This window comes from Chaetodon trifascialis, chromosome 14, assembly GCF_039877785.1.
Source record: "Chaetodon trifascialis isolate fChaTrf1 chromosome 14, fChaTrf1.hap1, whole genome shotgun sequence".
Taxonomy (NCBI): domain Eukaryota; kingdom Metazoa; phylum Chordata; class Actinopteri; order Chaetodontiformes; family Chaetodontidae; genus Chaetodon; species Chaetodon trifascialis.
This window is the reverse complement of record NC_092069.1, coordinates 10,538,010-10,565,710: the sequence shown is the minus strand read 5'-3', so window position 1 is coordinate 10,565,710 and position 27,701 is coordinate 10,538,010. Positions and strand designations below refer to the sequence as shown.

Here is a 27,701-nt window from a genome sequence, read left to right as displayed (position 1 = left end):
GATTTGTTTGATATCACCCTGTAGGTCAACGATCAGCTGGAGGTGGTCCCACTTAATGTGTTTACGCTGCACATGAGCAGGCCGAGCGGCAGTGGAGACTTTGGTGAGCCACACAAGTGGACGGATTTATGTCTAGCTGTGTGTGTGTAATTTTCTGCGCATGTCCTGGTCCTTTATGTAATGGCTATGTTTATCTAACTCTTTGTTTGTCTCCATCTTTCTCTTCCACCTACCAGGTTTCGCAGTAACAGGACACATTGACAGCCAGAGAAACAGCAGGATTTTTGTCAGCGAGGTGCTTCCTGATGGCCTGGCATTCACTGAAGGTGCCCACTTGTTTAAGAATGACACAAATAATCCTGAAACCACCACGGACTGCGCCACGTGTGGGATCTGCACCACCTCTTTTCTGAAACCTCGTCTGTCTTCCCAGGTCTGCGTCCAGGTGATGAGATCCTGGTGCTGAACGGCCGGTGCGTGTCGGGCCTGGACCTGGCGCTGATCCAGACGCTGTTTGCTGAACCAACCCTTCATCTGAGCCTGAGGCGGGACGGACCCCGGCCGCCAACCGTGGCCTCCGCCTACCCGGCCCCTTCTCTCAAACCCCACCAGGAGGTTCGCAGCAAGCACCACCGAGCCAAGTCCTCATCAGGTGCTTAAACCCATATCACATTAAAGCGACTGAAACATGAGTAGATCGAGTCATTAGTGGGAATATATTTGTACTAGGATTAGATAGAATAGTTTTTCACTTAATGGAAACACTTGACAGTGAATTTGAAGGAGAGGTTGATCATGATACCCTTTAGTTTCAGTTTGTTAGCGTCCCTTGTGTGTGACAGATGGTGAGAGAGAGACACAAAGAGAGAGAGCTGCTGTGAAATGCTCCGCACACCCATCAGGGTAGCGCTTCCTCAGATCTGCGTTCATATGAAGGCACCAGCATAGCAGTTTTATCTGTGAGCAAACTGTGTCGTCCTACCTGTGAACAGCCTGGATCTGCCAGTTAACGCCCAGTCGACCCGTCCAGTTTCACAATGACATCATTTATTAAACAGGCTGAGATTAATTACATACATAACAAAAGTACAAAAAACACCAGGAGGTCAGTGGAATCAGTAGTAAGGTGTACAGGAGAGTGGACACAGTGTGAGTAAGTGTGTGAGGTGCATGCAAACCAAGAGAAACTGAAGATACCTGAAGAGAAAAGAGAAAGAGAGAGAGAGAGACTGTTAGGAACTGCCAGGGCTTTGTAAACTGGGAACACTGGATCCAGGACAGACTGACAGGGGAGGGCATGTTTTAGTGTTGAGTATGGACGTGGTGTTTATGTCAACCTAAAAATTACTCTGTCAGCATCTCACATTTACGGTATTTGCTGTGACAGTATGTAGTTTTGGCGCCTTCACCACAACACAGCCACTGCTTCCGTTCCAGTTTGATCTTGTTCAGATCTCTACTTCCTCAAAAGAGACTTGTTCTCTCTTCGCTGACAAAAGTCACAAGAAGAAAAGCAGCAGAAGGAGCTCCAGATGAAGTTTCACAGCTCTGTGTATCCTGAGGGAGACGAAAGGCCACGAGAGGCCTTTGGCCACAGAGGGCTCATTAAAGCTGCGGATGTATAGTGTCCTGTCAGCTCGCTTTAATCTCACTGCAGACGCGAGGTGTCAGAGCCGAGCAGTAAGGTCATCCATGTCGCCGGACAAACAGGCCTGATAAGCAGCTGATAGAGATACCTTTGTGTGTTTGTTCAAGGCTCGCTCTGAAAGGTAAGGGGAGTTCAACTCAGCTGAACATTATCTGTGCTATCATTGAGTTTAAGATGTGGTGCCATTGCTTTTTTTTTTTCAAGAATTTGATATGGCCTCACTCAGATTTGATCAGATTATAACCTCAATTCCAAACTATGGTTATGGAAAGGTGTCTTGGTGCTGCCAGGGAGGATCCAATACCAGACATCAGGCACAAAAACAGCCTTTTTACCATTTCACTACTCATAATATATTAAGGCATTGGTCAGGAAAGAGCAGAGAGGGACACGTTTTCAGTTTTAATTCAAGTTTTTTTTTCTTTTCTGTGGATAAGGAAGTGACTGTGTAAATTGGGTAAAAGAACATGACTTGCAGACTTAACCACAAAATTTTGCAGGTTCATATTATACATATACTTTATACATATAACATTCTCCTTCAAGATGTGTAGAACATTCGATGCATTTTTGTTGACCTTTCTCATTGTTTGGCATTAAAAAAACAAACAAACAGTGAGCCCCACAGAAAGTGCCGGTATCATTTGAATGATATTAATTCATTAGTGTTTCCTCCACTGCAGCCATAATTGAACACAAAGGGATTAATGACTTGAAGGCCTCATTACAGTTAAGTGGTGTGATCAAAGTGCCTGCAGTTGTCGTCTCCGTCTCTAGAGGGCGTGTGATCCCAGGCAGGCTGATGAGGAGGCAGGGAGGTAAACGCTGACAGTGGGGAATTAGCATTGATCTGACTTTGCTAGAAGGAATCTGTCACCTCCATTCATTCAGCCTGATGCAGACGTGGAAGAGGAGAATGATTCAGACGACTGGATATCTTTTGTAACGCTGCTGACATTTGATTGACAGTGATTGTCAGTTTAAGAAGGAGAAGTTCAGCTCCACAGGAGGTCCAGAAGTTTTCTTTTGTTTCCTGCTGTCACGTTGGCCTGCCTCCCAGGCTACAATCAGGAATGAAGTCTTTGCATGTGCCAACTGTGAGAGAGTTTGTCCTCAGGACCTTGAATTACACAAAAAGAAGCCAAAATCTGGACTCGGATAATCTGATAGTGTCATTGTTGTGGGGGCAGTTTCATTTGCAGATGTCCATTTTATTAGGTGGGATTTTCCAGAAAACCAGCTCTGAACTTTCATCTGCAGAACAGCTTTAGGGTTGCTGTTTTTTTTTTAAAGTCAAACAAGGAAAGAGATAACAGAGTCTTTAATTAGGATAGCCAAGTGTTTTTTTTTTCCTTCTTTTTTGGGATGACTGAATGCCATTGCCATTTTTAGATTGGAGACATATTTAAGTTCTGTGCGACTGGCAGGCGCCCATGATTTTTTTTTGAAGACCTTAACCAGCTAGCATTGTTTGTGTTTAGTGGTCAGTAGAAGGATGTGCAAAAACCTCGATAGTGCAGATGCAGTGATGGGTGGTGTGAGCATGAAGCGCTAAACCCCCCCCCCCCCCCCCCCCCCACACACACACACAGGAACCACACGAACCCTAATGTTAAAAATGATGTTCCCTCTCCCTTTCTCTCTCTCTCTCTCTCTCTCTCTCTCTCTCTCTCTCTCTCTCTCTCTCTCTCTCTCTCTCTCTCTCTCTCTCTCTCTCTCTCTCTCCCTCCCCCAGATGTGTGCACTGCGGCTGACGGTGATGAGTCTCTGTGTGTAGCACTGGAGAATGGTCACTCCCACTGCGCACACAGGCCGGTTCAGCACAGCAAGGTAGGAGCTGCGTGTGTGTGTGTGTGTGTGTGTGTGTATTTCTATTGTCCTGCAGACATGCACACACAGTACCCCTCTCTCCTTCAATGTATGTTTGTGTGAATAAAACTGTGCATGTTGTCAAGTATGTGTGTGTGTCTGTGCCCACTCGCAGTGGCAGCTGTGGGGCTGTCAGAAACCAGACTGGCACCAATCCTTAGCATTACCATAATTAGGATACTCCATCATAGCCACGGGTATAAACACAGCTTATTACTGTCATGCAGACTGAGAGGAGAGGTTGTGTCACACTCCCTTTGCCTCCTACACACACACACACACACACACACATGAAAACATGCATGCTTGGGGGCAAAGCCAAACCTCTCAGAAGAAACCATTGTCTAAATATGCTCCTGTCATCCTCAACTTCACTCAAACACACACATCTATTATTCTACTAAGAGCTACAGTAGTTCACATTTAGTGAATATGTTGACGACAGGCACACATCTTCTGGCTTGTGACATGTTCCTGGTGCTTGTTTCTGCCTTGAGTTGTGGCCACAATAAAAGGACCCTGCAATTAATACCATCCCTGAATTCCTCTCAAGTCACTTGTGGAGAAGTGTCTCCTCTATAAATCTGCCAAATGGTGGTCCCTCATGAGTTGTGGCAGATTGCGTGCCTATTTTTGTCCCGTCTGTTGTTGAATATCCGGTCAGGTTTTTTGATATGTAAACCAACTTTATTGAAGTCATTAAACTGAGCATGAGCCCGTCCCGTTGTGAATTACGGCTCAGCGCTGTGGTAATGTAATACGGGAGAGTGTGTGCGCTTGTGATTTTCCAGTGCCGTAATGAGTGTGTGTGTGTGTGTGTGTGTGTGTGTGTGTGTGTGTGTGTGTGTGTGTGTGTGTGTGTGTGTGTGTGTGTGTGTGTGTGTGTGTGTGTGTGTGTGTGTGTGTGTGTGTGTGTGGTCGTCATGAAGAAGTCATGTGTTAATGATGTAGACGTGGCTGGAAGCCCGAGAGCAGATGTGCGCATGCATTCATGCATATTCACCTTCTCTCTTGCATCGTTCAGTTAATATTATTGCATCCTTTTAAGCCGTTGCGCTGTTGTCAACGATGCGAGCGCGTTCTTGGCACCGACCTGTGCATTATGTAATATGGGCTACATAAAAAAGGCAATAGGCCGTCATGTTGTGCTCGTTTCGATAATGATTCATTGACAGGAAATCCAGGCTAAATAGCCAGAACTTGGCGCTAATTGCCATGGCTGCCATGGCTTTATTCTGATCGCCCGTGTCAGAAGATGCCGTGCAGTATTTGACCCGAGGTCAGCCAGGAGGTGGATTAGACAGGACAACTTGCCCTCTTCTCCTCTCTCTATTCTGGCTCTGTTCGTTTCTCTTTTTGTTTGCCCGGCGACATGAGTCAGTCCCTCTGCACTGCACCACTGCTGCTGATGCTCAGCTCCCTGCCGTTTGTCTTTCACTGAGGAACGAATGGAAGAATGGAAGATAGGTGTGTGTATGTGTGTGAGGGAGTTTTACGAATGTGTGTGCTTGTGTCACTGCATACATGGCACATTTGAGGCGTAAAAGCGGAAAACGCTCTCAGATCAGGGAGAGTCAGCCACTGGGAAGGCAATTAAGAAAACACGCACACACGGGGTGAGATGTTGGTGCTGGTAAATCAGATTTTTGCTGTGACGAAGAGCAGAATTTAATAACTGTGCGGCCATCCATTTGTTCTCTGGGGTGGGGAGGGAGAGATCGAGTCACCGGGTAGAAAATCAGCCATGTATCAGCATATAGGTGCACACATGCGTGCACACGGTGCTCTGGAAGTCAATAGAGATGGATGGTAGGGAAGGACTGATTTCAAGCCTCTTGTCACGCCTTGTAATCAGCCAGCTCCCTAGACCGACTGCCTTTGATTATTTGGTATATGCTTATTACACAAGAGAGATCTGTGTGCTTTTTAGGTGAGGTGCATACAGAGCAAACAATGCTGTTTATCACTGTGATACTGATTGTGTTTCCAGAGTCTGTAATGATACATTTGGCTGTAAAGCGTCCGAGCGATTGGTTTGATGCAGTGTTGTGGTAGCATTATGAGCTTAACCAATCGATTGCAGGAGATAAGTGAATTGGTCGTGGATAACTCCCCCCTCAAATGGAATTGATTTGACATGCACTGCACCGGTGAAGTGATGTAACGCGGTCGTAAGGATGCGTAGAGGCAAAATCAGAACGGCTGCATCCATTTTGCTTACGCCTCACCTGATCGCTGTGAGTTTAGCAACTGATGTGGAGGACCGAGTGGAGGGTTTGTTGGCAGGCAGGTCATCGCCACATTCTCCTACATGCATGTGAATAGCGTCCCAGGCGATCCCCACAGACAGATGGAAGGACGTGGGAAGTAATCTGGCATGGTCTGGTTTCACCACATGGCACCAGTCCACTGTAGGGAACACACACACACACACACACACACACGTACATGCAGATCAACATGCTGTGATGTATCTTTTTTTTCTTCTTATATTTTATAGACCTAATGTGAGATGACGCTGATGACGGCTTCCAGCTGAAGACTAATTATCTGAGTGCCGATGTTCTCTTTGTTTTTGATATTTTATAGACCAACAAACAATAATTAGCATTTTTAATCAATCAAACAATTATTTAATTAACTGGGGAAATAGTCCTCAGATTAATCAGTAATGAAAATAGGCAATCATTTTAGTTTCTTCTGTTATTTATTGTATGTAATCCGCCAAGTTAATGTCTTTGCCATTGTTTTACAGTATAAATAGCAGGCATATGTTTTCCACATTGTATAGGAGCCAGTCATGTCTTGCGTTAAACCACTGAAGACAGACACATTAAGCCTCTTTGCTTTTGTCCAGACTAGACGTTTCAGTAAGAGCGTTTAAATGGACTTCTGCAGAGAGCTGTCCTCTGTCTGACTGTCGCTACGGGCTTTTTGGCTTGATTCACTTGATTTTAAGTCGTGATGGTGTTATGCTTTTCCCCTAAATTAGAATAAGAAAAATATACATGCAGCATTTGTGCTGTCTCTCCTACCTCTTCCTCTTTTCTTCTGGCCTCAGTCTTACTTTTTTACTGGTCTCAGTGGACGAGAGGAGTGTGAGAAGTGTTTTTAACGCTTTTTAAAACCGTGTGACGAACAGAAAGTTGAATAATTTGGTTTCGATTCTCCTCTCATCATAGACTCTAGACTTCAAAAAGATACTGTAGATGCCTGCGGATATTAGGTTGTATCATCTTCTTCAAACATGATCCCGTCTTCCTTGGAGCTACAGCCATCTCCTTCCCAAACTTTACAGAATCTACTTTACCCGACTGGCGTGCGTGTCTGTCTGCGGGATGGGAGTTGGGGAAGGGGAGTGTGGGGAATTTAGGGAGGTGTGTGTGTGTGTGTGTGTGTGTGTGTGTGTGTGTGTGTGTGTGTGTGTGTGTATGGGCGTGTGCGTGCGTTATGACTAAGCCCATCAGCCGCCATCTGGCCGTGAGCGGGCTAATAATCTGGGCTTACTGCTGTCAGCGCAGTTAACGCTAGCCTGCTCTTGTCAGTCCATTCCACTGTAAACAAATTGGAAAAACAGAGCTGGAGATAAAAACTTAGAGGGAAGTAGCGACGGAGGGACCAACAGGGACCCGGATCCAACATGACCCGGACCAGGCTGGAATGACCACACTGGGATTGGCTGGTGCAGACATGGCAGTGGTAGTCATACCTATCGTAGCCCCAACGGTGAACGACGAAGATCCTCGGCCATGCCTCGACCTCACCACCTTAATCGAGCTCTTCATGTGGGATCGGTCGCCTGCCCAGATCCTGTGCTCTCTCCTGGCCATGTGTTGGTTCTGGCTGTCCGGCTGCAAGGCAGAGGAGAGGGACCTGTTCCTGGGCTCTGTGCTGCTCAGTTTGGGACGGGTCCTCAAAGACAAGCTGACTTGCCTGGCTCAGGACATGGCTGCCTGCCTGTCCTGCCAGAGAGGCGGAAAAGGAGACAAACAACCGGTAACTATTGGCAGAGGTGCTAGTGAGAGGTTTTAACTGAAGTAACTGATACTATGAGTCCTCACACTTAAGCTACAAACTTTCACTCAACTCCACAACCTCCTGTGTGCATTTGGTAGAAATACCTCATCGAATGCAAGTTTTACAGTCGGAGATTTCATGTGCCTTTCATTTGCATTTTACTAACATTTTAATCCTACTTTAAAGAGCCCATGAATCATATCATTCATTTACAATATAATGTGCAGTGTATATGAATTATTTGTTACATTTTCAGCCATGCTAGTGCTGTGGCTTCAGTGGTGCTCAGTCTGTCAGTTGAATTTTTGTACATGTATACATGGTGCCCAGAGGAAGAAACGCAGTCACTTTGAGGATCCCCTGAATTTTCATTTAGTGCCACCGTTAGCTCTTTTAATTTGTCCAATACTTTGATTTATGACAAAATGCGTACAGAATTCCCATCAGCCTCAGCTGTGCTTTGTGGTTAGTGCTAATTAGCAAATGTTAGCATCCTTAACACACTTTTAAGATTGTGAACATGGTACACAGTACCTGCTAAACATCAGCATGGTAGCGTTGCCATTGTGAGCATGTTAGCATGCTACATTTAGCATTTAGAGAGTCATTTTCAGAGCTTCTCGTTGGCCATACAGTCTTTTCTACCTGTTTGTCCCAGAAGCCGACTCAACTCAACTCACTCCTGGTATGCAACATACTGCTTATAAGATTTACAGTGTAGGGAGATGGAAGCAGGTCCACAGGTCATGGTGTTACTTTTCCCTCTGTGTCTCCTGCCTTTATTGCCATCCATGATGTTATCTCAGCAGTATGAGCTCTATTAGAATTAATTGTATTGCCTTGACCAGCGGTTAGAGTCTTTATGGGCATGTATTCACTCTCAAACGGTCACCTTGTGGGCCTAAAGGGTCTATTATCTGTTAGCATCATGTCGTCTTTGGCAGCTGTATGGTGTGGATAGCTCAGGGTGCCTTGGTTGCTTCTGAATCACCCAGATTAAGCATTGTCCAGATCAGGAAGTGGACTGTGGACGGCTCAGGCATTGCCATTAGACCTGTTTGTCATCAAGCTATGTTTAATGTTGGCAACAAGCATTTCCACTTAACCTTTCATTTAGTTTTCGGCATCTTGCTGGAGTAAGAATAGCTTTTAGTGCTAGCATTACTTTGCCTTTGTACTGGCAGTCATGCAGTGGAGTGGATCTGAATAGCCTAGGGGACTCAGTAGAATGGGTGCTTTAATCTGAAGCTGGCTTCATTATTAAAACACACTCCTCTCCCAAAGTCCTCCGAGACTTGGCGGAATAATATTTGTTTAGGATGAATAATAAAAGGCGTAAATGGGTTTGAGTGGAGCGCGACGGGACCAGCCCTCCCTCTCATCTTCCTCTCTCCTCCCCTCTACTCTGTTTGATTTATGAGCGTGCGTCTTCTTTTATTGAGCTTTGAAAAGAAGATGGCATCGTGGCACTATAGCCCACTAACATGGCAAATGAATCATTGGCCTTCCTACCGGCCACCGGGCCTCCCCTCTCTCTCTGGCTCTCTCTCTGACTCTCTCTGTCATTGTGTCATGACAAGGCTGTTTCATGTGAGAGATGGATAAAGCCAGCCCCAGGGACACGCCTGTATTTCATCCCCTCTTCTTTATCCGCTCCCTCCCCATGTTTGTTTATTTCAGCTAAGATGGGGCCTCTCCGCTGGTAAAGCACAAGGCTTCTCCTTTGATTTGAGCGGCATTTCATCTGCAAAGCAGACTGAGCTCTGTACATAATGACTCCATTGGAGCGTTAAAGGGAGATGGAGACAGCGTTTAGTGTTTATCTTGCAGCCTCCCAATCTGACAGACCTGAGCTGAGTGTTGCTGCCCAACATTTGAAAAAACAAGTATTGGACCATGTCACAAATGAGACCCAATAATGTTTAGTGTTCACGTGTGCCAAAAAGGGGGACTAAAATCCTGCCTGGTGAGTGCACGTGATTACAGCCAACAGTGTGGATCATGAGCAGGGCCTCAGCTAACAGCGTCTGGAACCTCCATCGTGCACACTTCACACTGCCATTGGCCTGTTGTGTGGACAAGCAGGTGGGGTTGGCGCTTACCTTTGATTGATTATTTGTGCAGCATCAGAAACTGTCTGAAAGTGGGCTCCATTGTCCATTTGTACCATACGTCAAGGCATGAAAGATGATGAAGACACAGAATTCTGGGCGGGAGAACGGGGGCTTGTGATGACAGGCTTTTGGCTGTGTGGCCTTTGGACACAAGTGCCTTTAGATATGGTTTGATGTATCACCCACCACCTACCACAATGGCATTGGTTCACGTCCAGCTGGGGACTGCTGTTGCATGACACTCCTATTCTCTCCTCTTGTTTGCTGCCTTCTCTGTGTTGTTATCCCCTTAATTTAGGAGGGAAAGTAGAGGAACAGTAGAATGAACTGACACCCACCATGACACTAGATTGTCTTCTTATAGGATACCAGAAAAGAAAGCACCTTTGCTAAGCTCATTATTCTTAATTAATTGGCTACCTTCACAAGGAATTAGATCAGTCCAGTTTGTAAAACGAGGTGTTTTTCATGGGAAGAGCCTCCATCTGTTTATTTCCTGTGAAAGTACCCTGTGCAATCAGCGATACACACCACGTTTTATTCTTGTGCGAGGCCATAGTTAACATTCCTGCCCTGTTACCCCCACCGGCTCAGAGCCTCCTACTTTTGAGTCAGCCATTCCTGTGTGTGTGGAGGTAACAAGCCAGAACAGTCTGCATTGTACTGCTGTTATTGAGAGACTGGACACTCATACAGCCCCCGGCCTCTCCATTCAGCTCTCTGGAAATTACACCGAGGTCACGTGGGGCCGAAAAGAAGGGGAAGAACCAGAGGAAGAGGAAGGAGGAATGGTGATATCTGTATGCAAATGGACAGAGGGAAGCAGGACTGATGGCGGGATGCGAAAGTAGAGATGTAGGAAGGCCAGCGCTGATGGAAATAGACAGACAGTGAGAGAGGAAATAGTTGCCAGTGGAAGAACTCCCCTCTATTTGCACAAGCCAAGTGGCCAGACCGTCCTCTGCTGATTGATATGCAAAACAAGCCGGCAGCAAGCACTTTTTCTCTGCCTACGCTCACAGAACGGCAGGACGCAGGATCAATGGCTCGATCCCCATCAAAGCCCCCTCCGCCTCAGAGGCATAGGTGTACTCAAGAGTGAGGCGTCTGACCCGGGCCTCGCAGAGAGCCGGGCAGCAGGGGACACCAATGAGAATCCTGGGACGGAGGAGGAGGAGGGTGAGAAAAGTTGAAGAGGGGACTGACCAGCCATCAGATGAAAATGCAAGCAAGAAGATAGACATCTACAAGACGGTCAAGCCAGCTATTCAGGTCTGTCAGGGGCATTTTCTCCGGTTTGGTCAAGTTGTATAACCGCACGCCATTTGAGGAGCCGTCATGCCGGCGTCCAGGGGAGGCAGACTGCGTAGGAAGGGCTGCTCGCTGGCCAGGAGGACCCAGCGGCAGGCCACAGCAGCATGGAGGCTGCTCTACAGACTGCTCTTCATGGTGAGCAGAGGACTGGGAGGAAACGTATTGTTGTAATATTTGATGCACTTGAGGGGGCCTCATTAAAAGTGACGATAGGAAGTCATCAGCATGCACTCGACTGTGTTTTCAAGAGTCACTGATCCTCAACGTGAGCAGGTACAAGAAAGGCTGTTTGGATTGATGTTGATATAGATGTGTGGAGTGAGGAGAAGGCTGCTGTAAAGGTTGTATCTCTGCTCGACTTGAAGGAAGGATTTTGTAATGAAAACACTTTGCTTTGACGGCTCTCCGAGCTATGAAGTGGACATCATGTACATGTGCATATGGCAGTCGGCTGAAAATGGAAAACAAAATGCTGCTGGCTGCTGTCAGAAGGAAACTGAATAGATAGAGTCAAAATGACTCAACAGCCTCTCACTTCCTTTTTTTTTTTTTAACTGCAGGTCGACAAAGACCTCTTTTCTAAATTGACTAAAGGGCATACATGGCGAGAAGAGGTAAAAAACATGATCCAGAGCTGTCAGCTGTCAGCTGGAAACCTGAATAGGAATCCACAGCAGCTCTGTTGCGTCCACTCGTCTTCCCTGGCACTCTCAGGCTTTTCTCCCTCCTCTGCTGGCTCCCGTCCGCAGCTCTTAATTGGTTATTTGGGCTAGCTGTCTGTCTGTGTTGGTGGGATTGCTGTGAGGGAATCGCAACTCCTGAGTCATGACAGTGTGTTGCCCCCCCCCCCCCCTTCTCTCTTCTCTTTCTTTTTGCCCACCTCTTCTTGTCACGCTCCACTGCAGGTGCCTGCCATTTACTGTTGATGAAAATCTTAGTTACTTTAGATTCTGTGTGAGAGGTAAAAGTGTTTCCGTGTGCACATGCTCCCAAGTGTCCAATCAAGCATATCCTTGTTTTTTCCCCTCAGCTCTGTGGCTCCTCCATCATCTCATCTGTGTGTGTGTGTGAGACAGACATGAGCCTATATACTTCCAGTGTGTGGGTGTGATGAGAATTAACTCAGCATTCGAGTGGCGGTGTGTGCTGCTTGGCGCGCACACGTTTCTAAAGACCCCAGTAGGCCTCCCTTTTCCTCTAGGTGCCTGTAGCTGAAAAACACAGCAGATATGACTGTTATCTGTCTCCACAAGGCTGCTCTCTCTGTCTGGAGCTACCAGTGGTCTATTTGATGAATATGTCGGTCTGATATCCTTCAACTTCTGTGTTTCCCTCTGGCAGTCCTCCCCTGTCCTCTCGCCTGGCACAATATGGAGCTTTCCCAGAGTGTGTATCAGTGAATGAAGGCTGACTGGGGCTGTGGGTGGCTGCATCATCGGTGTCACAAATGTATTTTGTGTTCTTTGATAAGATAGAGTGTCAGCAGCTGTAGTTACATGGGTGATATTCTTAGGTTCCTTATGAATTCTCTCCAACTGAGAAGTGTTAAGGTAGTGTCCTACATTAATGGTGATGCTTGTAAAAATATTTTCCCATCAGCTCAGATGTTGAAGTGGATGATTGTAGGCAAAAATATGTTACGTGCTCCATCCAGAGAAAGTAGCACTTTTGTAACAGATGAATCGAGAGATCAGTTCTAAACATATTGAGGCCAAGGCAGTATTGATCAGACATTCATGCCCCCCTCAGGATGAACTGTGTGTTAACAGATGAAGTTAATTTGTTTTTAGTGCTAACTGGTGAACGTTAACATGCTAACACGCTAAGCTTAAACTGGTCAAACGTTATACCTGCACAACACTAGCACATTAGCATCGTCATTGTGAGCATGCTGACGTTAACATTTAGCTCAAAGTGAGTCAAACAAAGTCAGTGTGTTTACATGTGCAGGTATGTCCATTTGCTGTGTGTGTATGTCTTGCACTCTCCAATCAGGACACTGGTCCCTCCACGAGGACAGAGGGAGACGTTTAGTCCCTTCATAATTATCATCCCACATTCAAAGAGCTCTTGAGTGGAGCGCAGCTGTGGGTGGTGGATCACTTGAAAGGGGCTTAGCCCAGACTTACATAGAGGACACAGAGAGGCATTTTCCCCTTCTGTCTTCCTTTTCTCTCCCTCTCAGTCTGTCAGCCCCACACAGTCTATATTGAAGCATTGGAGGGCCGTCTCTGGAGTGACCAAGCTATAATGAGCTGGCTGATGAGTCGCGGGCTTATTAATGGAAGACTTGATTGTCTGTGGGCTCCCTGGGAGTGGATGGGGGGGTGGGGTGGGGGGGTATGGGTGGTATCTTACACCAGAATGACTCAGACAAGCTTACACACACTGCTTGGGAACGTGTGCGTATCGATGCCTGCGGTGTCAGAATGAAGGGTGTATCGATCCGTGTGTGTCGCTGTACAGTCTTCACAGGGAGCTGCACTTAAATGCTTGCTCATGCAATACACATGCACACACAGGAAGGCGGAGAGTGCTGAGCAGCTGTGATGCTTGGCGTCTTGGCCAGCATGCCGTGTTGCTGTGCAGCGGACTGGAACCTGCTATTACTGGCACTTATCATCCTCTGCTGATTCTAGTGACTGGCCACAGATTATAATGCTACATCATGTCATTCACTTGGTATAAGCAGAGCTGGTCATCATGAGGCTGCTTTTAGCATAGAAATCACATCATAATTGATGGCTTGTACATTACTTTCTAGCAAACCTTGGTGCAGTTGATGAAGTGCTGTGCTTCAGTAGCTTGTCAGGTAAGAAATTGGGATTGATTCTGATTTAGTGTGTACACATTAAGTGTAATGCTTGAAAAGCATATACTATACAGTGGCAACCACAGTGTAATACAGAGATGGGAGAGATTTTTCCCTCACCGCTTCTTTTTTTATGTCCCCGGGAATAGAACAGAGAGGCAGATAATGGTTCATTTTCTGCCACAGTTGCTCACAAGCTACAAAATCTTAGCTGCCACAGGCAAGTCTTCGCAGTGTGATGCCTATGGCTGATGTTAATTTCCCTACCCCAGGCGATCCAGTCCAGTGTAAAGCAATGCGGATTATCTGTTTCCGTCTGTAAATGGTATGACGCCGAGTGCTTCATGGGGGTCTCACCTCTCAAGGAAGTAGAAAGCAGGCTGGAGGAAATTCTACTTTTTGTGAATGAGCAGAGGTATGAAATGCCTCCCACCCCGTCCCAATCTCCCTCTAATACATGCCAACTTGGGACCTCCTGGTGTGTCACATATTCTGGAACTGATGTGACACAAAGCTGCATAACTGTCCATTATGGATTTGGAAGAATAACGTGCTATAATGCTATCTGGGATATCCAGTTAGTCTTTCAGATGCACTGTAAAGTCTTTGATGCAAAGCCAATTACCATAGAGTGCATAACTAAATCTCTATAACGCTTTCAGTATACCCAGGGGAATGGCTGGCCGTGTACAGCGTAGAATTATATACATCATTATTCTATACAGCTATAGAGCTGAAATCATTAGTGGTGAATAGTTAAATGAGGGAGGTAAATGACTTTTGAATAAATCCTTGAGAATATGTTTCTGTGGAAATACATGCCAATGTGTGTGCGTGTGTGCGTGCATGCAGTACAATCACTTACTACCAGTGCGATCCTCATTTTATCCAGCTGGCTGTTATAATCCCAGAGCTGCTAACCTAAATACACCCCTTTCTCTTTGTCACCCCCTACAGAGTGTGGACACAGTGTGCACTCTTTACCAGTCCTTCCAGGAGGGGACGAGCTCAGGCCCTGGGGGTTTGATGGACGACACAAAGGAACCTCCAGCGAGGCAGGGAGGGGGCGCCGCGGGAGAGGCCACCCTGCTCAGACCTTGCCCCAAACATATGAGTGCCACTGAGAGGTTACGCAAGGTCATCCAGGAGCTGGTGGACACAGAGAAGTCCTACGTGAAGGTGAGACCACAAAGCTTTGAATGCTGTCATATTAAACTAGCTCATAAGAAGCTAGCGTAAATATTTCATTAAACGTGTCCTTGTGCTTTCTAAAGATTTAGAAATCTGTTTCACTGCCCCATTTTTTACTCCTTGGTTATAAAATTATATACTTCTTTCTTTTTCCCCCATTTTTTTTTTTTTTACCAAGACATTAAAGAACCATGATGTCTTTTGAAACTCCTGACTGAACTACTTCACATCAGCATGTAAACTATTAGGCTCTATTCCTGGCAGCTGCTGCGTCCATAAGGAATGAATTTAAAACATGGAAACGTGCTTTTTTTGCTTTCTTGTTGACAGTTCGATGAGTAGATTGATACCAGTCTCGTGCCTGTAATGTAGCAGGAGCCTGCAGTCGAAGCTTAGTGTAGCATAAAGACTGGAAATGGGGAAACAGATAGCCTGAGGTAGCAAAAACTGCCTACCAGCACCTCTAAAGCTCACTAATTAACATGTTATATCTACAAAATACAAAATGCACAGTGTAAGAACAACGACTAGTTGTGGTTTTACAGAAAAATTATGTGCCACACCATGTCTTGGCTGGGAGCAGTTACAACTACAGGAAGTTCATGCTTTCAGCAAAGAAATAATTTGGCACATAACCCTGTAAAATGTCCAGTTAATGTTTATACGATCTTGTTTTTGCATAGATTAAATAGTCTTGAAGCTAAGCTAAGTGGCTGCTGGTTTTCAGCTACGTATTTACTGTACAGATATGGGAGCGGCATCAATCATCTCATCTAACTTTTGGCAAAAATGTACATATTTCCTAAAATGTTACCTTTTGCTTTTAATGTAATATATAGTTTTAATATAGTTTTTAAAAAACCCACAGAAGAACTGAAAGACGCCGTTTCCTGTGTTGCAGTTAGAGCTCCTCCTTCCCTCCTCCTGCCGTGTAGTCCCATTTGTCTTCCTCCAGCCCAATCATTTTGCTGCCCTCGTGTTTTCAGATTCGACCTTTTCCTCCCTGACGCACATTAAAGAGTCGCATTCATGATCTTCTTGACTCTGCAACACTTGTCATTGCCAGCATTTTTTCCCTTTCTTCTTCATCTCCTCATTTTTCATTAAGCCCTTTTCCCCGTGCATCCCTCTTCTTCAACCTGCCGCTGGTTTGTAATTGAGGGAGGAGATTGTCTTCCCAGAGTGCCTTGATGCAGGCCTGCTCACCCGTATCCATGCACCACCAGCAACTGCTTGGGGAGGAGACGAGGAGGAGGAAGCTCATAAATCAACCTAATGAGAATATCCCCACTGATACCGAGACAAGCTACAGCCACATTAAAGTAGTGGGGGGAGATAGAGGGAGAAGATGGAGGAAAGAGGTGAGGGACTGTGGGAGGGAGAGAGTTGAAGGTTAGAAATGGAGAATCAAGGAGGATCCAACGACGCCAGGAGAAGGGATAATGTTTATTATTGCCTTTTGATTCCTCCTCGCTGATCCTTGTGCATTTTTTGTGCGCAGGACCTGGCCTGTTTGTTCGAGATCTACCTGAAGCCGCTGCAGAACGAAACCTTCCTCACACTGGACGAGGTGGGTGGCGAGTGTGCACGTGTCACAGTGAAGTGTGGTAAACACGATGAGAGGAGTAGCGTCCAGAGCTGTGTCGTGGGAGGTGTTGAGGCTGCACAGGGTGTCGAATTCATTGAGTGTTTATTACCCAGAGGTGACGTCGATGAACTTAAGCCATATCTGTCTCATTACCACTGTGACTGGCTGCAGGACAAATTAGCATTCCCTTACACTGACCTTCCAGCGTCCCTCAGGGACATGTTAATAAAGGCTAGCTTAAGAGTAAACCCACCCTTTAAGCATTCACCTCAGATTCACACGCCACAGGATAGCTGTCCGCTGATATCAGAGCACCTTTTTCATTGAGAAAGCTGGGTTTTCCTCCATTGCAAATTACGTGCGTGTTCCCGTGTCAACACATAGCTTTAGCTGCAGCATGCTAATGGCATTAATGTTGCAGTTTCCAGCCCTGTGTGCAGCGCTGCACCAGGGCTGACCTCAAACACAGGACGTCTCTCTGAAGACACACTGGTCGATCGGCCGCTGAGCGCTGGGGCACATTAAAAGGCCATTATGTGACAGCAGGACGTGTCCAGACACAAAATGGGTGAGGGCATGTCAGCCCCAGAACAGCTTTTAATGAAGGGAAGTGTTGACTGTGTGTATCAGAGAGGGAATGTTAGACAGTCTAAGTTTGCGTGTGTGTGTGTGTGTGTGTGTGTGTGTGTGTGTGTGTGTGTGTGTGTGTGTGTGTGTGTGTGTGTGTGTGTGTGTGTGTGTGTGTGTGTGTGTGTGTGTGTGTGCTGTCACAGGGCCATAGCTTGTCCCTAAATGCCTTTGTCAGAGATGGAGTCATCAGAGTGGAGGTTTTATAACACACCAGAGTGCCTGTCTGACTGACTGTTATGAATTACAAGCTATTTTGCGTCCTTTTTTTTTTCTTGTAGCCTCATATTCCTTCGTTCTCTCCCTTCTCCCCCTCCCACTCCGTTCTATGCCATTTTCCTCTCATACATCCATCTCCATCACCCTCCCGCAATTCTATGCTGCCTCTCCTTTCCTCACCTCTTTCTGTCCATTATCCTCTCACCCCCGTTCTCCACCTCAGATGGAGAGTCTGTTTGGCAGCCTGCCAGAGATGTTGGACTTTCAAAGAGTCTTCCTGCAGACCCTGGAGGAGAGGATCGCCTCCTCACCTGACTTCAGCACCCTGGAGACCCCCTCTCAGTTCAAGGTGAGATGCACACACAGTAACACATCACAGTATTGATTAAGTGTGTGAAGAGTCAGTGTAGATTCTGAGTGTGAGGACAACATTATTCTCCTACCATGTGATTTTTGCAGCTAGTCCAAAAGAACGGCATGATGGTTGAGATCTTGAGGTTTATAAATAATTGAGGTGGTGTGACAGGAGCATCGCCGGCTGATTTATAGGCTTGACATGACAAGGCGTGGGGTCTATTGATTGAGGCGGCGGTTCACTGGTTGGATTGTGAGCTGCTGAAAGCCAGTGTACTCAAGAGAGTTAGGTGAGAGGGAGAGGAATAGACTCCCGAGAGAGACAGAGAAGGACAGAGCTGGCCGGTCACGACTTCACATGTTCACACTCTCTTCTCTCTCTGTACTCAATTTGGCTTCGTGTGGCGTCCTCTCTCCACATCTGTGTGACACTCAGTTCCTCTGTTTTACAGAAGCTGCTGTTTTCTCTTGGGGGTTCGTTCCTTTACTACGCCGACCACTTCAAGCTCTACAGCGGCTTCTGCGCCAACCACATCAAGGTCCAGAAGGTCCTGGAGAGAGGTACGACATACCTGAACGCATGATGGGCGAAATACACTCTCACTGAACTGCAATGTGAGACTGAGAAGCGGCATATGATAAATGCATCTGCAGACACGTGCTAGTCCACAATGTCCCGCACCCCTGCTAAACTCTGCTTCCTTGCACCTATGTTGCATCAGAGACACCTCCCGGCACTCACTGTTGAAGATTTGGCCCCCTCTCTTGGGAAACAAATCCATTATGTACAAAAGTTAATGTCCCAGAGTGAGACAGTAGATGAAAGTGTGGTGAGCGATGCCTCCTCCGTGTGCTGCAAACCCTGCTCCAACATCATGCACAGACACACAGTAAATATGGTTGGAAGTCCAAAGATTCTCCGCCTTTAATTCTGTGATCTACAGTTGCTAAACATTGAGAGCCATTACCTGTTTGACAAGCAGATGAAGTCAAAACAAATACATTTATTCATGCACAGAATTTGGATAACCTTGTCCGCTAACAGCAGATATGCAACGGCGACAACCCGAGAGCCCTAATAATTCCTGGCGTCCCTCTCAGCATGTGACAGAGTAAAAACTTTAAAGTTGATTCATGCCTACTAAGACGCCGGCCTTTCTGCCACTATTTGGGAATGCTGCCCAGCACTGAGAGGAATGTAAGAGGATTGGCTTCTTGGGAGGATGGGGTGGGCAAATTGCCCCCTTGTGCTGCTTAAATCTGCCCCATTACTAGAATTGCGTGGGATATTCCTCAAAGTAAGAAACGGGATGGATGTTTAATAGGATTAGGAGAAAAACACTGAGAAAAGTCTCTGATGGGTCAGAATACCTAGAGGAGAATAAAGTGTGGTAAACATGGCTATCAAAGCAACGCTGGTGCAGTGTTGCATATTCTGAAAGATGATGACAATGATGTTTAATGATGTATTACGGCACCATCAGGCTATAAAAATACATTTTGTGACAATCCTTTGAGGAAACCCTCGTATAACTTTTATAGATGCGCTGTTAGAAAACTTAAATCTGTGATGCATGTGGAAACAGAAGGGTGATCCCATCAGCCAATCAAAGGTTGGACCCTTTCATCACCCTCAGATAGTTTTTTTTATAATAATAATAATGTACACAATGTAAATATATAGGGCTTTTTATTTACTTAGAGTTCATATAGTCAAAAATTACTGACTGTCCTTCTCAGACACATCTTGGCATAGTGATTATTCTTAAGTCCTCCAGCCTGTGGGCAGTGCCAAGTCGGCACAAAATGCCTCCAAAAGCTTGAGTGAAGGGAAAAGATGCCTGATTCAAAGTCGTCTACTTGCAGGGTTCATGCAGCCTTTTCTTCGCAGCCGGCCATTTAAAGCTTTGGTTGAAGTATTGCAGTTGGTGCACACAAACTGATATTAGAACTACATGTAGCAATATAATTGCACAGTACAGGTGAGGATAGCCAAGGATAACAAGGTGATAGTTGCGCTGAGTATAGAGAGTTGAGCGTGACACAGAACACCCAGAGCAGTCTGGTCACAACCAGCTGATCCAAGGACAGTGAGAAGCAATCTGTGGGAGTTCGGAAGTCTTTAAGTAATTATATGCCCATTTCTGCCATCTTCATTACCCCCCTCCTCTTCCCATCATGCCAAGGGCCCTGGGTTGCCTTAGTTTCTCTGTTTATTTGTCGACTCGTTAATTGCCTGCCAATTACTCTGGGAGGTGTCGATGGTGCTGCCTGTCTGTGTCTGTGGCTGGGAGTGCTATAATTAATACTTTAATGGCCCCCCTCAGTAAGCGCCGTGGAAGCATACTGATCAGGGAAAATGTCAACACCTTTACAGAAGGCTCATTCTGTATCATACCTGCCAGTTCACATTATGCTTTTGGCGTCAGTGTGAAGTGAGGAGTCCCAACTCGATCGTTTTCACCATGTTGTAAATAAGACAGCTGTAGTATTTAAGTAACTCATCGCAGTTCAGCCTGTTTTTTTTCTTTAGTCTTGCTTTGTGAAAACACCTGGTTTTCGATTTATTGATACTGAGAGGTGACATGCTGTGTATAATGGATGCATGTTTACACTTCAGTGCTGCAGTGGTCATGGTAGGTTGAGTAGAGGCCTACAGTACCCCCTGCTGGAGACAGCTTATTGCACCACCATTCTGCACTGGCCTGGACTATGTCAGCAGAGTAGATCAGGAAACCCAAACCCTAAAAACAAAGACCGCACACTGCTCAAAGATTCCTATTAATTGAGTGTGTGTGTCTCTCTCAGCTAAGACGGATCAAGCCTTCAAGGAATTCCTGGATGCAAAGAACCCCACCAAGCAGCACTCGTCCACCCTGGAGTCCTACCTGATTAAACCGGTGCAGAGGGTGCTAAAGTACCCCCTGCTGCTCCGGGAACTGGTCTCCCTCACTGACGCTGACAGCGAGGAGCACTACCACCTCACCGGTAGGAAGAGGAGTGCATGTACATTTAAAAACACACGTGCACGCCCACACACAGGGAGAGCGTGCTAAAAATATATACTATGTTCACACTTTTCTGTGTCATGTCGTCATGCCATCATGCACGGGAACATTAAGTGACAGGTCTTAGCACATAAGAAGAGGCTTTTTTACACACACACACACACACACACACACACACACACACACACACACACACACACACACACACACACACACACACACACACACACACAATGTGTAAATGAAATCTGCTACTATGATGCAAAGAGCCGAATGTACAGTTGTCAACTGATCCGGGTTCACACTCCATTCTGTTCTTGTCCCTGCAGAGGCTCTGAAAGCCATGGAGAAGGTGGCCAGCCACATCAATGAGATGCAGAAGATCTACGAGGATTACGGCTCCGTGTTTGATCAGCTAGTTGCTGAGCAGACTGGCCACGATAAAGAGGTACATGCACATGTCAGAATCGGATTTCAAATCAGCAGGCATTGTAAACATAGTTAAAGCTGGCTTGGTCAAAGTGATGTCACAGAGTTTCACAGGACATCAGCTACAATACACAAGCAGTAAATACTTATCGCACTTTAAACTGCTTCAGTCCAGTTAACTATCAGTACATCAGAGTGGAGCTGTTCAGCTTATGTTGTTTACGCCGTTTCTGTGCATTGCCTCCAGGGACTGAATACATTTACAAACTGATGGATTTTTTAGTTGGTAACCACTGGATAAATATTCAAAGTGAATGCTAAATAATGCTGTCTGGGGTACTGTATGTTTTCAATGAATTCAACAGCTCTCAGACAAAAAAACAGATCGAGTTTTACTTCATTTACTCTCATCCTGTGTACAAACACTCGTCTGTATTGTCTGTGGACCTCCATTCATAGACATGGGTGGTTAGTATGTATCTCACACAGCGGCGAAAAGCAAAAGTCTGGCTGTGTCCGTCTCCCTCTGCTCCTGCTCTCTTTTAAAGCCTCTCCTGTGTGTGCCTCCCTCAGGTCACAGAGATCTCTATGGGAGAGTTTCTCATGCATTCCTCAGTGGTCTGGCTCAACCCGCATCCATCGCTGGGCCGCATGAGAAAAGACCCCGAAATGACCGTGTTTGGTGAGTCTGCACACTGGCCCTGCCACCATTGCTGTTGAGTCTCCATGAGTCCCACATTTCCCGACTCTCGCCCCCTAACCTTGCCAGACTCCCAACAATGTTTTGACTGCTATTCATATCAAACTTTGGGCACAAACGGCCGAACAGAAGACAGTCCATGAATGGTGGCGGTTAAATGTTTAATCAGTACAGCCACGCAGGAGTGTGTCTGCAGTAGCACCATTTCAATATCTGTAGCTGTAGCGCTGATATATGCTTTAAGGCTTCAAGCTGGCATCTAATAAAATGCTTCTGTGGGTTGCGCCCCGTCAGTCGGCTTTCCCCAAGAGGCATTCGCAGTCAAAACTGAGACGCTGATGTGTTCTCTCTCTCTCTCTCACCAGTGTTCAAGAAAGCGGTGATATTGGTCTACAGGGAAAACAACAAGCTGAAGAAGAAGATGGTGAGTATTGTCGGCTTCGCTCATTTGCTCTCACATGCCACAAACGCTGTCTTTGGTGTGAAGTGTGTAATTTTTCCTCTTCTCCCCGATGTGGCATTCTCTCCAGACCAACTCGCGTTCGGCGCTTTCTCACGGAGATTTGGACCCCTTTAAGTTCCGCTGGCTCATCCCGCTCTCTGCGCTGCAGGTCAGATTGGGAAATACTGCAGGTAAGAGGCCGGCACGCTGCCACATTATCCCCACTAAATCACTCACAAAGTACATCCACTAAATCTTTTTGTCCTTTCATATTTCCCCACACACACCCCTAAGCTTATTCTCCTCGCCCACACACACATCTTCAGCTCCTAGCCTCCCTTCCTATCGCCATCTGAAACCATAAACCATATTTGGACTGTGATTAAAAGCCTCTCCTTTATTTCCTCGCCCTCCCTGTAACAGGCACAGAAAGCAGCTGCATCTGGGAGCTGATTCACTCCAGGTCTGAAGTGGAAGGCAGGCCGGAGACCGTCTTCCAGCTGTGTAGCAGGTCAGAGGTTAAACTTTATGGTGGAATCAGTGATGAGTAATTCTGCTATGCATTCTCGGACTCCATAATGGGGCCGCTCAGGAGGTCGAGCGGGTGTTCAACTGATCACAGGGTTAGCGGGTCAATCCCCAGCTCCTCCTGTCCTCATGTCTCTGTCCTTGGGGATGCATTGCCGGTCCCAAACCCAGATAAATGGGGAGGCTTGCATCCCGATTGGCATCCAGTGAAAAAAGCCTGTTCCATGGCAAATATGCAGATTATAAAAATCATATATCCACGCTGGGATGGACGGGTTCCCGGCGAGATGGAAACCGGTGATCCGCTGTGGTGACCCCTAACAGGGAGCAGCCAAAAGGACAAAATTCATGAATTCTCATGGACCAGAATTAGGGTATTTTAAAAGATAATTATGCTTTATTACAACATCAGTCTGATTTTTTTTTTTTTTTTTTTTAGTTTTGGCCACCGTTTCTATTGGTTATGATTACATTGTACTCGCTGGAGTAATTGCTGAGATCTCGTAACATGGCATCATTACTTCAATGAAGTTCAACTGGAAATGGAAACAGTCAGGTCAGACATCAGTTTAGCCTGATTATCTACTGCACTTTATTTGGAGGCAAAACCAAAGTGAGCAGGCTCATAATGCCTGTAATAATATCCCATATCACACAAAACTACTATGGTCTCATCAGTCATGTTGCAGAGTGTATTGTTCTATTAAAATGAGGCGTTATCAAATATCACGTATTTATACAGATCAGCTGAAGCATAAATGCTTTGAAGAATGCTGAAACACTTTGGAAAAAAAAGTGCCTTTTCTCTTTTTTGCTGATAATACCACTCTCATTTATGTCTGTTAAATATGAAGCTACAGCCAGCAGCTGGCAAGCTCGGCTTAGGATAAAGACTGGAAAGGGGAGAGGAGCTCGCCTAATCTGTCCGCAGTTCTCTCGTATGATGCTGTAGAATAAGACCATCATGGTTGCCATAGAAGAGATATTAGGGTTGTAGCTATCAGCTTAGCATTTCTTCCCCTGGATCCTAATGTTTGCTGTCATTTTAGCATTTAACAGTAGAAACTGTCTACATGGAGAGTGGTGAGAGCGAAGCCTGTGACCAAATTGGTAATTCTCATTACACACTGTGAAATTGGGATCACTCCTAATGAATTAAATCACCCGTTTCTCTGGGGACACGATGGAACTCTCTCACCAATCACCTTAATCTATATTTAGCTACTGAAATCAAGTTTAACATACCCTGTGCTCATGTTACTGCGGTGCCTGTGCCGTGTCCTCCTCAGTGTGCCAGAGAGCAAGGTCAACATCATCAAGGTGATCCGCTCCATCCTCAGGGAGAACGTGAGGAGGAACATGAGGAGCGAGGGCACGCTGGACAGGGGCTGTAAGGAGCGCCTGGCCCCCCTGCGCAGCACCCTGCCCTCCTCTGCAAGGCTAGGTGAGTGTTCAGAAGCGTTCTTCTGAAAAATATCTCCCTCTTTTATGGAGGAGATATTTCTGTCAGCTACAGATTTATGAACATTTATCTTGAGTTAAACTTGCTGCTTCCTGGGAAAGTTTTCTATGAAAACATGGACGGATTCTTGCTGACTGGCATTTAATCTTTAAGGACATTTGGACAATCAACTGTGAAATGCCAAGTATGCATGTACTGTAAAGATGATCATATCATACTCATAGGTCATAAAATGCCAGAAGGGTAAATGGTTCAAGTGCTGTGCTCAGATAAGAGTGGCATTTCTGACTCCCATCTCACATTTGATACCAGGTTCCTCCAGGGCTTCCTGGTTGTGTAAGCAGCCGCTTGGAGATCTCTCCGCCCAGGCCGGGAATCCCAAGCTGGGGCCAGACTCAGACGAGGGAAGCCTGAGCAGTGGAACCTACAGTTTTTCTGGGGCTCCTCCACCTTGCGCCTCCTCTGACTCGCATATCCTCGCTGTTCAGCAGAGCTGGTCTCAAACACCTGAATCCAACTCGCAGCCCCGCTCCACCTCTGCCGTCAAAGAATCTGATATTTTAAGTGATGAGGATGATGACGGCTTTAGCGAGGGGGGAACGAGGAGGGGCAGTGGAGACAGCTGTTCCCCAACTAGCGCCATTGAGGCTCAGTTCCTCCAACTTCAACTCTCAGAGGACGCTGTGTCAAAATGTGCAGCGGCTCCCTGTGTTCAACCCGAGGGAATGGGGGACACTCCAGAGACCCAACCCAAACTGATGCGAGGACACTTCAGCGCCGTAAAGAGGAAACCCAACAGTTTCAGGAGGAGCCAGGGCGCGCTGTTGAGCATGAAGGCGCACAGCAGGTCACTGGACAGCCAGACGGATGCTGCATCGCCGTCAGGGGTGGTGGACCTCAACACGTTGCTGGAGAGAGAGTTCAGCGTCCAAAGTCTGACTTCTGTCGTGAATGAAGACTGTTTCTTTGACCCAACTGAGAGCTGTGCCACTGACTCTGGAAATACCGCCTCCTCATAGGGGGCTGGGTGGACAGAGCAGAACTATACTATAACCCCAGCCACAAGTTAATGGTCATAAAGATGAAAGGTGCTGTGCAAACCCCCTGCGTCACAAGGGGAGAAACCCCTGTGGCTCACTGTTGGCCCTACCAGGGTGGCTGGGAAGCTGTGCCTCCATTCAGAAGTCAGCTTAGCAAGCCACAAAGCTGCCTGCTAAAGTCAGGTGTAAATGATCTGCTCTGATGGAGGCCTAACAGGCCCAATGTCTCCCCACTCAGGGAGGCGAAGCGAGGTGATTTCTGTCCCAATGATAATGACTGCAATGAATCTGCCAAGCACTGCTGCGATCCCGCCATCTCCTCAGCTCTCTGGGCTTTGCCTCCTCCCAGCACGCTATCTGAGTGACGTATTCCATCCTAGTTCCCCCCGCGGCTCATGCTGATTGGCAGTTTTTATTTGGTTTTTGACCTTTTCTGTGAGGAAACGGGGCCAACGTCCCTGGTCTGTCAGTCCCCCAAAAGTGAAAAGAGAGGACGGAAAGTCAGCAGCGCATGTAAGCCACGGGATGCTGAGATGAAATAAGTTTGAGTGTGTTGAGTCTTTGTTGTGCTGCATGTGGCTTCGCAGATTGCTGGGCTCAGAGGCCTTGTGTCGAGGCTTGGTAACACGTTCAGCTCTATTTGGTGTCAGAGCACCAAACAATGTAGGTCAACGCTTATTACAATTTGCATTATTGTTAATGAGATGAAAGCAGGCACTGAGTGAAGGCTATAACAGACTGATAGGATCCAGTGGTAAAGGCAGACTTCCTGAGGGGAGGACACTGACCTCTCGCAGCCAAGCCTTTATGCTGTATTTTGTGCACTAAAGTACACTGTTTGCCTATATATTTTAAATATTTTTTATCTGTACAGCTTTTAATGTAATTAATGCTGTTTTTATTTATTAATAGGTTTGGTTATGTATATCTTAGCAAAGTAACTTTTTTTGGGTGAAGGCTTGAACCGTTGGCTAAAGATTTGGTCCATCAGCAATTAAAAAAATGCAATACAGCTTGATGTTTTGTTTTTTTTTCCAGTTCATTTTAAATGTAGCCTGCTGGATTTTGGTTGTCTTTCGCTGAAGGTTATAATTTCCAGAGTATGCATTGGAAAGTGTTTTTGAGGTATGGCTGCTTAATTGAATGATTTAAACCGCAATAATGTTTAAACCCCTAACGTTTCTCTTTGTTTGTGTCCTGTGTATATAGTCTTTTCTATCTTTTGAGAAATTTCTGTATTCTCTTATACATACTTGACACTGTACAGGTAAGAAGCAAGGCAGGAATTTGCAATAAATGCAGCTGATATTTTTGTAAAATGTTTTGTTTGCCATAGCATAAAGTACATTTTGAGGTACTATAAAAAAAGGCAAACCACTACTTCATTCGTTACCTTCTCAGCTCAACCTTACCTTGCCTTTAATGCTAGCATACCAATGAATGTGAATGCCCATTCTTATGGAATTGTTTTATAAATAAAAGTTTTATCTGTGATGATGCCTGGAGAACAATGCTTTCAACTTGCAGTTCAGCTGTCAGTCCAGTTTTACATGTCCTTTCTGTACTATTGACAGCTAAAGCAGTGCTGGGAAGTAAGTGTCTTATCTCAGGCTTGGTCCCTGAGCTAGACTTGCAACCAGTCTCTGATTAGCTGTCATAACAAAGACAGAAGTCTCTATCCTGGTATTGCAAGTAAAGGTATATTCTTAGTAGAATAAATAATTATCTGACAGAAGTGGGGCGCAGTTACTTGAAGAAAGAAAGCTTTACTGTGCTGTTTGGATTTTAAACAGGGACATCTGTAAAATTAACCAAGCTATATGTTGGGAAGCTCTCAATTGGCTGAGCACATTCAGTGTCTCCACGAGGACAATTAATTAGTTTTTCTGTTCCTTATTCAGTTTCATATTAAAGGCAGCGGACTGAAAGCACCCAAATGATCAATTAAATGATGTTTTGTGGGTCTCATTCCCACTTAGCCTCAGTATTATCTGCTTGGATGAAAATAGTTTCAGCCTTATTTTGAAACATCTGCAGACATTTTGGCTCTACCCAAATAGGAAAAGTGAGCCTATGTAACATTTGATGTACAATGGCCACCGTGGATTTAAGTGCCAGTCATACGAAAAAAAAAGAAAAGAAAAAAGGGACGTGTTTTGGGTGAAATGACCCTTGAAGAATCTTTTTATAACTTGCTGCCGACCCACCACCTGTTCACTTTGATGCGCTCCACTGGGCGACTAGTATTTTCCTCCTAGCATTGAACCAGATTATTTACTGACATGATAAAGAGGCATGCATGATGATGAAGCATCCAAACTTGTGTGGACAGGTAATGC

General features: G+C 46.0%; 1 protein-coding gene across 5 annotated transcripts in view; it reads left to right on the top strand.

Annotated features, from left to right (window-relative positions):
* The window catches only part of LOC139342307 (rho guanine nucleotide exchange factor TIAM2-like), a 74,571-nt gene extending 47,090 nt beyond the window's left edge, over positions 1 to 27,481 (top strand). For 4 of the 5 annotated variants that reach the window (XM_070979342.1, XM_070979341.1, XM_070979343.1 and 1 more), the window contains 16 exons: positions 25 to 103; positions 237 to 326; positions 434 to 652; positions 3,384 to 3,478; positions 14,732 to 14,953; positions 16,467 to 16,535; positions 17,623 to 17,748; positions 18,206 to 18,314; positions 20,562 to 20,741; positions 21,091 to 21,209; positions 21,764 to 21,872; positions 22,256 to 22,314; positions 22,421 to 22,523; positions 22,756 to 22,843; positions 24,150 to 24,304; positions 24,635 to 27,481. In XM_070979342.1, coding sequence (XP_070835443.1) covers positions 25 to 103; positions 237 to 326; positions 434 to 652; positions 3,384 to 3,478; positions 14,732 to 14,953; positions 16,467 to 16,535; positions 17,623 to 17,748; positions 18,206 to 18,314; positions 20,562 to 20,741; positions 21,091 to 21,209; positions 21,764 to 21,872; positions 22,256 to 22,314; positions 22,421 to 22,523; positions 22,756 to 22,843; positions 24,150 to 24,304; positions 24,635 to 25,341 — 2,529 coding nt within the window. In that variant the 3' untranslated portion in view covers positions 25,342 to 27,481. Of the gene's footprint in view, positions 1 to 24; positions 104 to 236; positions 327 to 433; positions 653 to 3,383; positions 3,479 to 6,984; positions 7,514 to 14,731; positions 14,954 to 16,466; positions 16,536 to 17,622; positions 17,749 to 18,205; positions 18,315 to 20,561; positions 20,742 to 21,090; positions 21,210 to 21,763; positions 21,873 to 22,255; positions 22,315 to 22,420; positions 22,524 to 22,755; positions 22,844 to 24,149; positions 24,305 to 24,634 lie in introns of those variants that run through there. The other variant, XM_070979346.1, reaches the window with a different exon arrangement.
* The last annotated feature ends 220 nt before the right edge of the window (positions 27,482 to 27,701 follow it).